The sequence below is a fragment of the Pygoscelis adeliae genome, unplaced genomic scaffold (genome assembly GCF_000699105.1).
Source record: "Pygoscelis adeliae isolate BGI_AS28 unplaced genomic scaffold, ASM69910v1 Scaffold218, whole genome shotgun sequence".
Taxonomy (NCBI): Eukaryota; Metazoa; Chordata; class Aves; order Sphenisciformes; family Spheniscidae; genus Pygoscelis; species Pygoscelis adeliae.
In genome coordinates this window covers 5,834,464-5,851,848 of record NW_008825433.1, presented here as the reverse complement: position 1 = coordinate 5,851,848, position 17,385 = coordinate 5,834,464, and the positions used below count along the sequence as shown (strand labels likewise).

Sequence of the window (17,385 nt, the reverse complement as noted above, 5' to 3'; positions counted from 1 at the left end):
AGAACTGGCCCCAATACTGAGCCCTGGGGAACACCGCTCGTGACCGGCCGCCAACTGGATTGAACTCCATTCACCACAACTCTTTGGGCCCAGGCATCCAGCCAGTTTTTTACCCAGCAAAGAGTACACTCATCCAAGCCATGAGCAGCCAGTTTCTCCAGGAGAATGCTGTGAGAAACGGTGTCAAAGGCTTTACTAAAGTCTAGGTAGACAACAACCACAGCCTTTCCCTTATCCACTAAGTGGGTCACCTTGTCATAGAAGGAGAACAGGTTAGACAAGCAGGACCTGCCTTTCATAAACCCATGCTGACTGGGCCTGATCACCTGCTCCTCCTGTATGTGCCGCGTGATGGCACTCAAGATGATCTGCTCCATAACCTTCCCTGGCACCGAGGTCAGACTGACAGGCCTGTGGTTCCCCGGATCCTCCTTCCCGCCCTTCTTGTAGATGGGCATCATGTTTGCTAACTTCCAGTCAACTGGGACCTCCCCAGTTAGCCAGGACGGCTGATAAAGGATTGAAAGCGGCCTGGTGAGCACTTCCACCAGCTCCCTCAGTACCCTTGGGTGGATCCCATCTGGCCCCATACTTGTGTGTGTATAAGTGGTGTAGCAGGTCGCTAAACATTTCCCCTTGGATTATGGGGGCTTCATTCTGCTCCCTGTCCCTGTCTTCCAGCCCAGGGGGCTAGGTACCCAGAGAACAACTGGTCTTGCTGTTAAAGACTGAGGCAAAGGCAGCATTAAGAACCTCAGCCTTTTCCTTGTCCTTTGTCAGTATGTTTCTCCTGCATCCAATAAAGGATGGAGATTCTCCTTAGCCCTCAAGTGACGCTCTTGCTGCATTTTGTTGTTTCCCATTATGTCCTGTGCTTGTCATAGGCCAGAGTTTCTGAATTTACTGCTCTAAAGCCTACTTGCATTTATAACAGAGTAATTTTTGAAGCCATGTGCCTGTCTTCCATACCTAGACTAAAGATACTGGAATGACCCAATGTCAGCATCAAGCTAACAAATCATCCCAAACATCTGAGCATGAAGTCATTCTGTTAACAGAAAAAGGAACAGATGGTGGTGGGAAAAAAGGAAGTTAACTCCACAACTGCTGGCATTTTCCAAACATCCAGCTGAAGGAAAGCCGTGGTTTGCAAAGGGCAACATCCTCCCACTGTGACTTACCAGTGTTATGAGATTTCCACTGAGCCATAGGCTAACTGAAAGCAAGTCTATTTTCAGAGAATTCATTTGAGAAATTCCACATTTCAGACTGTTTCACCAGCAGTCTCCTGAGCTAAGGAAGTCATGCAGTCACTCAATCCAAAAGCAACCATGGATCCCAGGCACTGGGAGGGAATCAAATAACATCTTCTGCTATAGCCTATTTCAGGGAGTTGATCTCATAGCAATAATACAGGAGGCAGTAGGTTGCACAGAGCCTTACTGTTGCCCTCTTTCTTTATAGGGCTATACAGCTGCTTTCCTAGTTTGATTTATGGTCAGTTCAGAGAATCACAGAACAATTTGGGACAGAAGGGGCCTTGGGCAGAAGGGACCTGCTCAAAGCAGAGCTAATTTCAAAGTTATATCAGGTTGTTCTGGTCATTGTCAAGGTTTGAATACTGAGTTAAATTAAAATGTTGACTGAAGAGCTGAACTCCTGCCACAAACTTCTGAAGCACTGGTAGGAAAAGAAACAATTTTCTGATACACCAAAGACTTCAGAAAAAGTCTAATTCTCCAGCTCTGATGTACAGGGTGGGCTTTGACCTGTGGTCATCAGATAACCTCATTGTTTAGCCAGCAGTACACTTGCACTAAGCACTCCAAGTCCCACACAGCTTCTTCAGCCTCCTACTGTCTACCAACTGCTTTTGCTTTTAGGCTATCACATGTGCTGTGAGGGTTACTGTGCGTTTTTCAGACTTCCCAGGGGAAGAGAGAGTAGAAGCGCACACACACACACACACACTCCCTCTAAACACTTCATGAAAAGCTGGGAGAACAACTCTCGTGAAGTCACATCCAAGCCCCATCAAACTGGGATTCCTTACAAATGGCTTCTCAAACATTGCAGCAAATCATCTTGTGTGTTCATGTCTGCTGCTCCCAGATACAGCGTGTGGAATAACAACTCTAAAGAAAGGAACTTATAAGGGACACATTAAATGCTCCTTACAGCTATAAATCCATAACCAAAACAGTTTAATATTCCAAATCAATAACAGACCATAAGAGTATTTCAAAGAGGAAAAAATACTGCGAGAAGATAGAATTGAAAACAATACAACTTCAAACCACCCACTTCATTTATTATGAGACAATCACGTGCTTGGCACTCTTCATACAGAAAGGATGAACCCCAAAGGGCTTTCATAGCTCGGATCAGACAATACAAAACCAAAAACCCACACTCAGACAACACAATGGTGTGATCTTCATCTGGTATATTGTATCACTAAATGAGACCAGATGAAGATCCATTTTCTCTCTTCTTTAGGGAATATCTATCTTCCTCTGAATATCTCCATGTATATCTCCTACTTTAAAGTAGGAACCTGAAGAAGTGAACACTTTCCTACAGCCAGAATCACAGAACTCCTGTCTAGATCCAACAGATGTAATGCAGCCTTCTGCTCTTAGAGCCTCCATATGAAGCCTTAAATGCACAGAAAAGACCTCAGGGTTTTGGAAGAAAAGCCTTGCCAGTTCACTTCAGCTGAGAAATAACTGCCTCTCTATCTTAACCAAGCTGAAACTACACTTTACAGTGCAAAAACACAGAACAGAGCAACCCAAGAACAAACAGTAGGTGCAGGAACTTTCACTCACTTCAGAAAGTTTTCCCCAAAGGCAAGGAGGACTCCAGGTTTTGTATTTGCATCCATCTTCTGCTTCATCCCTGGTAGGCTAAGGTAATTATATCAAAAGCTGCAAAAGCAGCTTAGATTCCTCCAGCAGATTTCATCTATTTTTTTATATACACACACACGTACATACATGAATTTATACTATACACATGAATTAATTTTTATATTTACAGTTTTAACAGGAGGATTAATCCAAGGTATAGGGTGAATTGCACTCTCTGGAAGCTGGAACTGTAGCTGGATTTCAGGCAGGGTTTATAGCAGTAATACAGCCTGATTTTGGACTGGAAATTTTGGTTAGAGCTCTGTGGGAGTCTGAAGGCAGGCGTGGGCAAGGGGGTGGAGGACAGAAGTATCTTACTCTATATCCAGCTGCACAATATCAACCTATACTTTTTATGGTGACATTTTGCTGACAATGCAAACCTCAAGGGCAAAGCTCAAAGAGAAACTCTCAAAGAAAGAAAAAAAATCAAACCTGACATGTAGACATTATCTTCATTAACGTTAGACGGCCAGCATGGGACCAAAGTGGGAGTTTGTGAAATTGAGCTGCAAATGGTATAAAAAGACTGCACTAAAACTACTAGAAGTTAAAGTCTGACTAAGGCTAGGATTCCCCAGGGCATTCTGAAGCCTAATGTAGGGCTGAATGCAGCCCTCACGTTATGAAAAGGGAACTGAACAGGTGATGCAGCAGTATTTGCTGCTTCTTTGTGGGAGAGGTGTAAGCCTTCTCTAGAAGGGCATCCGGGGCACCCTGCACCTGGACTGCAGCTTCGCTGGTTTCAGCACTGATCTGCAACCTCAGTCCAAAGGACTTGGACTCCCTAGTGACTGTGTAATGCACAAAAGTGCCTTCCACTCCATCCTTCCTCCTCCTTGCAGCGAGCTCTCCCAAGTCTGGAGACTTCACCACAAAATCCATTCCTACAAGAATACCTTAGAAGACAGATAGGTGCAGCAAGGAAAAAGAATGAACAGTGCTTAAACTGAAAATATATTCAGATTTTTAAGACTGTATCTTAAAAAAGGAAAAAAAGGAGAAAGGAGAAAGGAAAAAGGAATGTTGTATGCAGCCAAGTTGTGTATATAGTGCAGGGAAAAGTCATGAGAGGATGGCATGGCCAGAACATTGCCACAAAGTTTCCTAACTTTGCTACTCTTTCTTTTAGGTAGAGAGAAATGTATTTATATATCAACATAATAATGACAAGTTATTTGAAATTACACAACAATTTAGATCACAGACTTTTAGAACCAAGGAGTTTCCTGACTCCTATTCTTATATTCAGTTTCCTAGTTTTTTTATTCATCAGGTAGATGAAAAATATAATTGACACATATTAAAAAAATAATTGCAGGCGATGGAATCATAAGGAAATTCTCTTTTTCTGCATACTGGCTGTTACAGCATATGGTTCAGATAAATTTTCCTCAGAATTTTTAAAGCCTATTTTGCTACTGTGGAAAAGCCTTTCTCTAGATCTGTTTCCCATAATAGAAAAGGTATAAACAATTTAAGGATTATAAGCATGTACTCTTTTTTTAGATGCCATAAATGCCTGTTTCTGGAAAGTTGCAGTGTGCTGATTATTGCTTCACTACTTGAGTTTGAATAATCTCACTTGTGCAGGCAAAGCACAATCAGCTCAAAGCAGCTATTCTAGGGTACAACTAAAATCACAAGAGTACAAAATAACCCCAAAATATCTAGGAGAGCTCAACATAGTTATTAGGATTGAGCTTTTGTTGGCTTTGTTTGTTTGTTTGGAGAGAAGCTGTGTGATAGAGCTAGTCCAGTTTGAATGTACTTTGGAAAGAGATTTGCTACCAATTTTTCCCCCAAAGAAACACAGAATTAAAAAAAACCAACTTGTTTAACTCTGCAAAATGTGTGTGCTTCCTACTAAAATCTGCTCAACTGAAGGCTTACGAATTAGTCTCTGGAGGCAGGAAAGGCCATAAAAAGAAAACAACTTGACTTGCTTTCCAACAGTAATAAGTCTCAGAGCTTGTAGGATTGTACAGAAGGCAATAAGCTAATGCCGGCAGAATGAGGCCTCATTCTTAGAAATGCAGACTGCATCCAAAGCAATGTGTGCCGAAGCAGTGCAATGCCTGCATTTTCTACCCTTTTTAGGATCCCAGTATGAGCTCATTTACAGATGAAATAATGGAGCTGACAACGTCTTCTTTCCATATCATTATTTGATCAGTATTTAATGAGATTATGTACTTTAGTACCAGCTCCTGGTAAAACAGCACTGAAAAACAGCAGTTTTCTAAACCTTGACATCAGAAATTTTACCATTTACAAATAAATACATTTGAAAGCATGGTCTAGTGCTTGATCTAATTCCTGCAAAACATATAACTAGTAGGAAATCTAGAGATAATTTTACAGGAAGGAATTACAGAAGTGGTTTATATGTTTTATGTAAGTCTAAATTTCAGCTGATGGTGAGACATGAAGATTATCCTCAACAAAACCAGAATAAAATACCTAAACTGGGGGAGGATGTCATCATTTGCATACTGTCTACATATGGCTTTGCTTATAACTCAGTATGGTATCAGGGGAAGCTCATACTACAGAGAAAGAGGCAATCTAAAACATGTAGTACTGTTGTTTTGGGTAAAGGGTCAGGGTGCCATTAGTGGTGACTGATTAATAATTCTTCTGATGCAAATTAAGACAACTGCATCTCTCATTGTACACTCTGTACTGATTAATGGCAAGGTAGAGGACAGGTGAGACTGAGAACACATTAACATTTTCCAACAGAGCAGCCTTTATTCCTTGCACATAGCTACTCCACAAATGAGAGTGAAGCATTCAGTATAGCCACTAGCTGAAGCTACTCCTTTAGATCGAATCTTTGGTGATTTGTTTTTATGGGGAGTGCGTTCTGGAAATAATGTGCTGTTTTTCCAAATCTGCTATTACTTCAGAAATTCCAGTTTGTGCCGGAGCAAAAATTGGATACTGCAGGACAATGGTGATTTTTGAGTTGGGGAGTACAGCGGCTGCGTGGAGTATGCGTAGTGTAGCCTCCCAATTTTTACTGGGGTTGGGGTCAATACTTGAACCGAAGGACCACACGCTGCCATCTGGCAGAGAGACCTTCCACCAACGGCAGATCTTTGGTAAGCAACCAATATAGCGCATAACCTTGTAGTATGGTAACTTTGATTTGTGCCATGGTAACTTTGAATCATTTTTCAAATGATTGTGCCGCATGGTAATAGAGTGAACCTCACCATCAAACTTTGTTAAGTCGCACTTCTACAACATCATATTAAAACCACTTTTGCTAATACCTTTGACAGTGGTTCTTTAAGCGATCTAAATCACCCATTCGAGACAGTTTTTAGTACTAATGGTTTCAGATATGAACCCAGAATGGCCAAAAGTGACCACAGCAAGCATGGCTGTATAATACTAGGTGAACGCTCCTCTGTAGATATCAGCCACAATAATGAAATTTCAATCCAGAACTGAATCTCCTTTGAGTACTGTGGAATGTTGATTGGCAAACTGTGCCCCGGTGTATAACTTTAAATGCACAGACTTACATGTCTTCCCCCATTTCTTCACCAGGGCTTGGTATCAGAAACGGATGGAATGAGTTTTTTGATGCAATAGTGACTTTCTGCTACCACATTGGGAACAAGTACCATAGAAGATTATATCCGAAGTCTAACTGCCAAGATAAATGGACAATGACCGATCTTCATTTTTGCAGGTGACATTGGTTTACTTAAGACAGTCCACTAATCTCACCACCTTTGGAGCAAATCAGGAAGCTCTGACCTTCTAGACTAGAAAAGCCATCTGAGACTAATGACTGTGAACAGTCGACTCAACCTGCACTTCTTGACCTTCTAGTTCATAGTGTTTTCACTTGCCATGTTACAAAGCATAGAGCCCTCGCTTCCCAGGAAACTCAAAGAACCCAACATCAGCAAGACAGAGCTCTCTGGGGGCTTGTCCTGGATGGCCGACAGCGTTCTGACAAGTGAGGAATTGGGCCCTTTGTGGCTAAAATTGGATTACAAATTCTTCAGGGAAAAGACGGCTTTCCTCTAAAGGGAAGCCTGCAACAAGCTTCTCTGTCACTGTAAAACAATGATGATAGGTGGATTAGGTAGTAGGCTAGAGAGAGAGAGATATGTCATCACCCATCATCTGACTGCCTGTGAGGGAAACAATGAATAACATTGGACAGTTAAGGTTTCAAGTAATTGAAAGTATCTACAATGTAATGAATAGACATCTGGCAACAGTATCCTGTTCCAGTTAGCACATCATTTTGGATAGCTGGAGTTCATCTAACTGAGGTTGCACTATAAATGCATTATAAAGATTTTCCAGTATGCAGCTCCTTTAACTCTGGAGGTCTTCAAGATTCCTATATCAAATCCACTGCTTTAAAAAAAAAAAAAAAAAAAAGAAAACAAAAAACCAAACCAACCAAAAAAACCCCCACGTGTAACATAGTGAATCCAACCAACATATTAAATACATTAAAGCCTGAATCTTCCTGCCAAGGCTGACTGGTCCAGGAGGTGGAATGTGTGGTTCTCTAAGATGGCTACAAATAGATCCTCTCCCACCAGAGCTGAAAAAGCCAGCTGAGTCGGCCAGCAAAAATGTAAAGCAGATATTAACCACAGCAGCCTGCACCTTCCCTCCACTTGCAAGCTCTGTGTACCAGCAGGGAGAAGAATGGAGAGAGCACCAAAGACAACCGAGCCTAGACAGCTCTTACGCACTTCCTGAACTATTGCTAGCTCAGAGGCACTGTAACTAATTTGTTGCTATTAACTTCCCTGTGTGATGCATTTCAACCAAAAGGAACACACATGCAAAGCACCCATCTGATTGGTTTGGCTGAGATTTTCTTTAATTACAAGGTAAGAAAGATAATTCCCCCCCCCCCCCCCCCCTCCCCCGAGGAAAGGCAGGCAGCAAACAACCTCAGAAGGACCACCATCAGGGTTTCAATCTGCCGTCTTCGGTATTGAAATCTAAATCTCCTCTTTCAGCTTCTGTTATGTGGACTTACATATAAAGACTGATGCTCTCATAGCATGACTTGCACATTTGGGAAATAAAACTAACCAACAACTCACCACACCTTTTTTTCTTAACATTTATTGTTAATGAATACATGCTATTGGGGCTATCTTTGTTTCTGATTGTCTGTTTCCTTCCTAGAGCAGCAAAACTTTTCCACCACACCACTCCTGCAGGAATTCCTCTTTTACAAGTTTCACAACAGCGATACAACTTGTCAATTCACTTGGCCATCATTCTGCCAGTGACAAAATACCCAGTGTGATACACCAGCCTCTGATTTACTGCCCCTCTCACCGGTTTGTCAGAAATTTGAAGACTTTGAATGGAGAAGCGTTACATAGAAATTGATAGCAGCAGATCTTCTTCATTTTCCGGTGCAATATGGAACATTTCCTACAAGCTCTGGAAGACCTCGAACTACCAAGTTTTAAGACATCACTATTACTAGATACTTTACAGATATTTGAGGACATCCTGAAAGATTTCAGTAATACATTTTCTATTCTAAGCAACCTACAAAAGTTTTTAAAAATTCCTTAAAACATTTCCATCACAGCTTTTCTTCCAGCTCAAAGAAAAAAAAAAACCAAACCCAAAACCAAACATGTAAAAGATCCAAAATGGCACAACGTATGATTTTAACTTGTTAACATTCTCTTCAGAAATCACACATGCAGACACTACTTATAAGAAAGTTGTGCCATATTCATGCTGATAAAAAAACCTTACAACACTTCCTCGTGTTCCTGAGTAAACAGTAGATAAACACATAGTTCAAATCTAGCTGTATATCAGTAATTATGTACATGCAGACAGAATTTATTGGTGAGTTACTTCAGTCAGGACGACAGTAATACCTTCTTTTTGCTGCAGTAAATCTGCCATTTCTTCTCTGGAGGGAGTGCAAACATAGCCTCTCTGTTCTTGTCTGTGAGATCCAATTCATCCTGGAGATTGTGAAAAAGAAAAACAGAAAAAAAAAAAAAACAGTCAACAGCTGCACTGGTAGCTTCTAATAGGTTGAAAGGAATCTAGATCAGGTATGTTGACTAGCCTTCAATCAAAAGGCAGAGGACTTAGTGGCTCCCAAAGACTCCAAAGATTATTGGTTTCATAATTTTTACCTTGCTACGGCGAGTTCTCCCTGTCAGAGCAGAACCTACGAAGAGAGGCAGCCTGAACAACTCTCATGTCAAACTTCCATTACTAATGATTAGTCAAGGATGGGAAAGATCACATGAAAGGCATGAAGTGAAAAACTCAAAACACTGGCTTATATGACACAGACACTCCTCATGACTCTTAGAAAAAGGCTAAAGATTCCACACACCTTTTTCCTGGTCTCCAGTACCAGCTTGGTCTTCCATAGGAATACAGTGAAATCTCTGTATCTTTTAAACAAAAGTCACGAGACAGTTGTCTAGTGGCAGTAATGCCAACAGCAACCTACAGGTTGAAATGTTTGTCCAGATGTTTGTCCTCTGAACCACACAGTCCCCAGCAAAAGACAACCAGCATTTCAGACATAAAGGACGTATCTCTGCACAGCATCACATCAGGTTGAACAGACCAGCAAATTCAGTCTCTGTTAAGAAAAGTGAGTTCAGTGGAACACACCCTTTTAGAGCCTAGCCAAAATTACATTTGTAAAATGAAGGATAATGCTGTGATCTGGAACTGACTCCCAACTCTGTCACAAGCTCTCTCTGGATACACCACCGAATTCCCCAGCTTCAGTTTCTCTTCTGTAAAAGGTGGATAACAATAGACTCTCTTCCTATACAACGTGTCTCTAAAAGCACCAAAGCAGAGACTGCTACTTGCTCTGTGTTTATTCAGCACTGTCCAGAACAGGGTTCCAATCACAGCTGCCAGTTTCAGGTGCTAATGGGAATTAAACAAATAAGAATGGTCTTCATAGCAAGCAGCCTGCATGTGCAGGGACAGATGAAGATGTCTAAATGAGAGTTTCAGCAATATGAAGACAAGTTTCCAATAATGTTTCAATGAATCAGTTTTGGCAGGGTTTTCTTTTTCCTATCTATCTGAAAGTGTTTGGAGAAGGAAGTATCCAGGGGTCCAACATCAAAATGACATTGCAGCACTAAGAACGCTGCACATGCAGATTCTGGCACCCACACTAACCTAGCCCAAGCAGAGACAATACCTCTTTAACTCAGCCCAACAATGGCTCATTTGGAAAGCGTTCAGGGCTGGGAAACTTGTGAAAACAGTGAGCTAAATTGCACACTGAGCCTGGTAGCGGCTGCTGACAGATTTAAAAGCCCACAGAGATTTCAGCTGCAAAAAGGTACAAAAGAAATGCAAACAGTAACAAGGCGAGGTCAGTGCCAGCAGCCCAAGGTAGAAGAAGCTGGAGGGTTTTTTTAAACAAGAAAAAGTTTAAAGGAAAAAAAAAAAAAAAAGAAAAAAGCCCCCAAAAATTTTAGCTGTGCAAAAAGAGTGCAAACCATGTGGAAATGTTTAGGGTGAGTTTCCAAACAAGGGGGCAGCCAAGCGAGGCAAGGAGTTTTATCCTTGCTACACACAATTAGAAAGCTGAGGCCAGGATCACATTCTTGGGGGGAGAGGGAGAGTGAAACGACATGTAAGGTCTTAAGACAAGCGAAGGAATGCTGTTGGAGGTCAAGCATGTGGGAGGGAAAGGAGGGGCAGACAGGGAATCAGAAATGCCAGGTTTGGAAGAACCACCAAAGAGGCCAGAATACACATCTGAAATGAGCTGGCTGGGCTCAGCTAAATTCTTAGAAAAATTATGATTGTTTTATTGAACTGTTTAATGATCTTAGCTAAAGGAATTTTTTTTTCCCCTTTTTTTTCTTTTTTTTTTTTTTTTTTTTTTTTTCTTTTTCTCTTCTTAATAAAGAGCAACTAACTTGGTTTTCTAATCCATACTGCTTTTTCTGGAGTCTGGTGGCAGATCAGACAAGCAGCAAAAGCTTTTCCCAGAAACTGTGCACAGAACCGAATGATGATCTCAACCAATATAGTTCAAGACAACCATTTCATCAAAAGAATGCTCCTATTGACTAAAATCTCCCAGAGGGCAAGATGCTGACGCTTAGCAGCTTCTAGACACTGCCCTGGACACTGGCAGTATCAGGGACATAAAGAGCACTCTGCCTTCAATGGGGCAATAAGAATATGCAACTTCCAGTCATGTAATTTTGCATCCTGATAGCATGACATTCTTTTCAGGACAGAAGCCTAGAAAGGTAGTTTGAAAGGATGGAAGTTCCAGTGGGAACAAAGTACATCCACACCCTACTTTGTTGTGACTCAGGAGGGTAGATTAAGCCAGAAGAACATCAGAAGTCATCACATTAGCTCAGGTAACATAGTAACAAGGAAACTGCTCAGGGTTCCAGGCATAATATGATCACCAGAGGCAGACCCAAACACACCTGACTGGAAAATAACACACGGGGACGGATTACCCTTCCTTTTGAAACAGCTAGTGTTTGTCTTCATTATGAGGCAAAATGCTGGGTTCTAACCCCCAGGTCAGCATATACCCATGCTTCCACTTGTCTTCAGCAGGCAACGCGACATTTTTTCCAGAAGGCAAAGCAGCAGTCAAACTCTTCAACACCCTTTCCTGAAGTTAGTCTTCAGCAAGTGCGCTCCTTCACTGAGAGGAAGAAAGGAGTGGGAAGAACTGAAGAGGCCTACATGCTCCCCTCTACCTATATAATTAATCAAATCCCACCCTATAAAGAACCAAGAAATCCCTCCAAAATACAAAAGACATGAACCCTTCTTCTGGAACCCTCCAAATCGTCTTACCTCTCCCATCCCCTTTCCATAGGAGAAGATCAGAAGACCACTGTGACTGCACAGGAAACCCCTGGCTCTAGCTAAGAAAGAAGATCCTGGATCATGCAGGCCATTTTCCTATTCTGACTCAGGATCCTAACAGATGGCACATCAGGAAACTTGCTGCCTTGGAGGGAAGCAGGAGGAACAACAGAAAGAATAAATTTCAGAAGGGTAATTTGGTCCATGAATAGGTCATTCTGAGCCAACGACAGAAGCAGATCTGTCTCAGACCCTAGAGTTAGCTCAGTGACGGCAAGCAGCTATTGAAGGAGAAAGGAGTTGCAAAGGTTGGCAGGAAAGGGGAAGAACTACAAACTTTGAATGCAGTCATCAAGACTGGGGCTGAAGCCAGGCTGAGGAAGCCGACGTGACCGAACGCCCAGGGAGCAAATGTAAAGGGCAAGAAAAAAGGGTCGGTCAGAACAAAGCGGGGAAAACGCCCTCCTCCATCACCTGTGCCAGTTTCCCAACAGAAATGCAGTAACTCCTCTTCTATGCCTTGGATGGGTGGCTCAGTTCCAGCAATTCATGCCAGCATGACCCTGCACAATGGAGCTCAGCCTCCTGGCTCTTAAAAATACTTGAAGTTGCAAGCGTTCTCATGAAACACAGATTAAAAAGACATTTGCCAGGCTGGCCTGAGGGAGATGTAAAGTACCTCCAGTTAATAATCCTTACATTTCTCTCCTTTATCTATTTCCTATTTTATTTTCTTTACTGAGAGGGGGATACATTCAGTTAATTTCACTTTCATGTGGGCATTTTTTTTTTACTTACACAGATTGAATTTCAATGATAAAATATTTAAAATGTACTAGAGCTGGATTTGAGGTTCAGATATTTCCAGTCCAGTTCTCAGGCCAAAGGGAAGATGGCCTCCATTCAAAATGGCTACAACCCAAGGAAATAAGAGACAGAGAGAAAGAAAGGGAACAAGGAGGAGGAATGGGTAGGAAACATAAACCCAGTATTTTGTGGGTTTTAAAACCACATTATGTCCCTTGTTTTTGGGAACATTCATCAAAGTGTGAAAGCTGGATTTGATGCTGGGTAGCCATCAGCTCGATAATGAAATCACTCAAAGCCCCGGAAAAGTTGAACAGAAAAGTATTTCTAACCTGGACTGGGCAGCACTTTTCTTAGTGACGTGAAATGAAATTAATACAGAGAAAAAGTAATATTTTGGGAATGTAGAAGAGTGTTCAGCTGGAGAGAGAACCACTAAAGGAGAACCTTTAATGCCCACCAGCATCTCTGTACTGAAATGTGTATTGCATTTCCACTATTCAGTCATCTGTGGAAAGGTGGGACAGAGTCACAGGATAGCTGCTCCTTCACCAGTCTACTTCACCTGGCCTTGCAAGAAGACTTATACAGTCCATAGGAATTTTGGAATTTAAATGGGGAAAACTTGAAATAGTTTGAAAGGCAAACTTAGTAACATACTCAAAGACACGAGACCACCCATTTTTAACATATTGATGCTGAAGTCACAGCAGGGGTAGGATGGAAACCTCAAGACTATAAGTACACAGACTATCACAGCTTCAGGGCTCCAGCACCTCTTGGCTTCAAGTCAGAATGCTGGAGATCAAGAGCCCCAAAACTTGGTTCTCCAGGGATATTTGGATGCTCATGGGAGATTTCCTCGGTTCCAGTTTCTCATTCTACTTGTCCCAGTTCCACTGGCTGCTGGACTTCCTGGTCACCAGGGAGCTTCCCACTGACTTAAGGTCAGACAGTTGCTTCATTTTATAAAAAACAAAAAAAAAAAAAAAAACCAAACCCAAAACAACCAACCAACCTTCAGAGGCTGGTGGGGTTGTTTTCCACTGACTTAAGGTCAGACAGTTGCTTCATTTTAAAAAAAAACAAAAAAAAAAAAAAAACCAAACCCAAAACAACCAACCAACCTTCAGAGGCTGGTGGGGTTGTTTTTTGGGTTGGGTTGTGGGTTTTTTGGTTGTTGTTTTTTTGGTTTTGTTTTGTCTTCATAAAAGTTTAATGAATCGTGCATAGCATTTCCAACATGATGAAACACAGAATTCTGACATGATATGTTTTGTTTACTGCAGGCAATAACTTGATTAATATTTTCCCAGGAGGGAGAGGAGATTTTGCTTCTTTTCTTATGTTTAGTTGGATACCTGCCTTGTTTCATCAATTTCTTATAATTTCAGCTACAGATAGTTGAGTTACACTTTTAATTTTTGTCTGTATGTCACAGTCTCTCTTTCTTACAGTGCTCTTAAAAACACATCTTTTCTATGCGCATCCATCCTAGGCCTGTGTTTCACATTTAATGTTTTTTTTTTTATGACTGAGAGAAGTTAGTGACATCTAAAAGCATATTCTCATTTTTTAAATGTTTATTTCTGCCTACAAACATATTCAGGCAATTATTAAAGAATTATTAAAGAATGAAATCCTTTTACCATCCCCAGAGTGAATAGCTTTGGCATGAAATCAATCTTTATTTTACACCACAGAATCCAACACTAAGACGTAATACATTGGCAAATAGGCTTCATCGCTTCTGCTGTTCAGAGATGCCTAATTTGACTGTCTGATTACAGCTCCTTTGCACTGTTCGGTTCTTTAGCAGTAGATGGGTACTCAAGCAAAATGACAGCCAGGTCTCGGCATCAATAGGCACCATGGGAACCAAATCTTCAGATGGCACAAACTGGCAAAGCTCCCCAGAAAGGTTAAACTTTACTCTCTTGTTAAACTCAAAACGGAAACTTAAGAACATCCAGAACAGACGAGACCGGCAGTTATCTGACCTGTGACCAGCACCAAAAGCTTCAGAGGGCTGTGCAAAAGCCCCGCAAATACAAAGCCACAGAGCAAACTCTGTAGATGGCCAAACACTTCCCAACTCCCTGCCTCAAAAAAATGGCTGATTCTGTGATGTGAGTGAGTTAATCTCCCTTTCAAGATGGGGATGGCATTGGTATTCGCAAATATTTTTTCGCGTGGCTCCAAAGTTTTCCTTTTGCTCAGTCACACCAGCGTTACCCTTAATGGTTCTTTGTGAGCCACCCAATAGGGAACAAAACTGAGGATGCCTTTACACACTCTAGAAAACCTCCATGATTTGAAGACTTTTTATTTTAATAACTTGCTTGCATACTCACCTCAAAAATTTAGGTTCCAAGGGTACATTCATTTTTACATTATGACCTTGCACTGTATGAATTTTAGTTAAATGAACCACTCTTATCTTGCTTCCTGTTTACATCCCCATTCCTTCTTTTTTCCTTTCTCTTGCACACACCTACCTTTTCTTTTCCCCCCTCTCTAATCTTTTTCTCATTCCCCTTGACCCTTTTTTCCTGCCATGCACAAATGCACTCTCCCTTATCCACCTCATCAATTATTCTCTCTCAGTCTCTTAACAGCATCAAACCCACCCAAGTTACAGAATGAAGTATAATACACTGTTGCCAGTATAATAAATTCCCTGTACAGTATGATACCTGTTGCCTCAGGTTCCCCAAGGTCATTTATATAGATGTCTGTCACTATGTCTCCAAGAGGGCCATATTCCGGTTCCACTGATGCTCCCAAGTGGCACAGCACAGCTGACAGCCTTATGCCCTGAATGAATTTATTTAAAGCTTGTACAAAGTAAACAGTGATTATGACACACCATGGGATCCCATCCAGCATCCACTGGCAGGCCCCAGAGAAGGTTCATGTTCATGTGCAATCACTTTGAGGGAATAGTTGGTGGTGGGTTAATCAATGCTGAAGTACAACTCAAGCTGACATGAGATAAATAGCACTGACATGTCTGGGACTGCAGAGGAAGGGGAAGCAGTGGAAGGAGATCAGGGAGGAGGTTGTCAGCAGCTACAAGCCTTTGCAATAGAGAATCCAATCCAGCATAACTATTATAGCTTTAACAAGCGAACTGAGCAGAACCGTATTGCTAACACATGACTTATATTGCCTGAAAGCTACACTTTACATTAACAGCAGTCCCAGGAACCTTTATTTTTCAGTTCATGCTGCCTATGCCAGGTTCTGTTGGCAAATAACAAACAGGTTAGTCTGGTGGCTCACATTCGAGCTGTGCCTCTGCCCACCAGGGAGGGAGGTCGGGGAGGAGTGGAGACACTCTCATCACAGGTCCAGAGGCAGCTGTCCAAAAAGCTGCTTCAAAGATAACTGCAGTGAGTGAATAAAGAAAATCAATCTTCTTCAGATCTCAGTCTCTTTGCAAAGAGCTTATGAATCCTTCAAGTAGAAGAGATAAACCTTCCCCATTTAATCTCTGTGTCCACCTCCAGGGGACAGTATAGGATTGTTCCCCTACAGTTTTCCTTCCATTGCTTTGTTTAATCCAGCTCACCAGGCTGACATGTAAGAGGCAGCCTGCTGGAAGAGTGCACATTTCCAATACTGAGGAGGGCCATAAGGCATTCTGAAAGACTGCCTGTCTGAACTGTCAGAGAACAAGGTTCATTCAACACCACAAACTGCTTCAGTTTGTACATGAGTGTAGGCAATGAGCAGTGCAAAAAAAGTACCACTCAGCAAAGCTCCCTAAAAAAAGAGAAACATTTCACAGGCTTTACCTAGTATGCAGCTGCAAACACTGGAGTGTGATTGAGGCAGGCATTGAGAGAAGTGAAACAGAGCATCCTTCCCTAGACAACAACCAGTTCCCATCCCTACCTTCTCAGGGCTGTGCCTGGCACAACTGCATGGCTATACCCACAGCAGAACTTGATGGCAGATGCTCTTTCAACAGGCAACAGCACTACCACCCACACAGCTAGCACATCTCCAGATGCAACACATTGGTTAAAAGTTCCCGCTTGGGCACCTGATATATGTCCCAAGTCCACTGATAACCCATGAAGAAAAAGCAAAACAACCCCCAGAACAAACCCTTCCTTCCCCTCAAGCTCTTCCATCTCATCCTAACCCTTAGAAATAAAAGCAGCCTTTGTAAGGCACACAGAAACAACACACCATGTGAGGCTGGGGAGTAACATTTTGATCAGTTTCCCAATTGATAAGAATTAGATGGATCACTGCAAAACATCATGGGGTTTCCATGCATTTGCATACACATAGTATGTGTATGTGCAGATATGTATGCCGCTCACACCTTACATACACAAGAACTATATACGTAAGACATCACATAACATCTGCCCATACCTACTATGTTTTATCGTTACATTTGTGCATGATGAAACCACTGTGCACACATGAGTTGCTCACACAGCCTGCTGGCATAGGAAGCAATGTTTACATTTCAGCTACTGCCACAGATCTGACTGTAAAGCAGAAAAGCAGACAAACAAAAGGCTGCGATTCCCATTATACTCTTTTTCCTTCTTGCTTTTTCAAAAAGTTGTGGCTTTACAACCCCTTCAATACTAGGGGCCCAAATCTCTTGATTCTCAGTCATGACAGTACAAGACAGAAAGCATCTGATGTTTAAGTATTGGAAGATGTGTTTCTTTTCTACCCTGCCAACACAGAAGTTACTCATTCTTAAGGCTCAGCAGCAGAGTAAGAATTTCATCCATCAAGGGCACTGCTTTTTGGCAGAGACATTTATTTTGCA

General features: G+C 41.8%; 1 protein-coding gene across 1 annotated transcript in view; it reads right to left on the bottom strand.

The window, feature by feature from the left end:
* Positions 1-17,385, bottom strand: part of DAAM2 (dishevelled associated activator of morphogenesis 2) — a 185,608-nt gene that overhangs the window by 89,219 nt on the left and 79,004 nt on the right. The window contains exon 3 of the mRNA XM_009331081.1: positions 8,813-8,902. Within this exon, the coding sequence (XP_009329356.1) occupies positions 8,813-8,902 (90 nt within the window). The remainder of the gene's footprint in view (positions 1-8,812; positions 8,903-17,385) is intronic.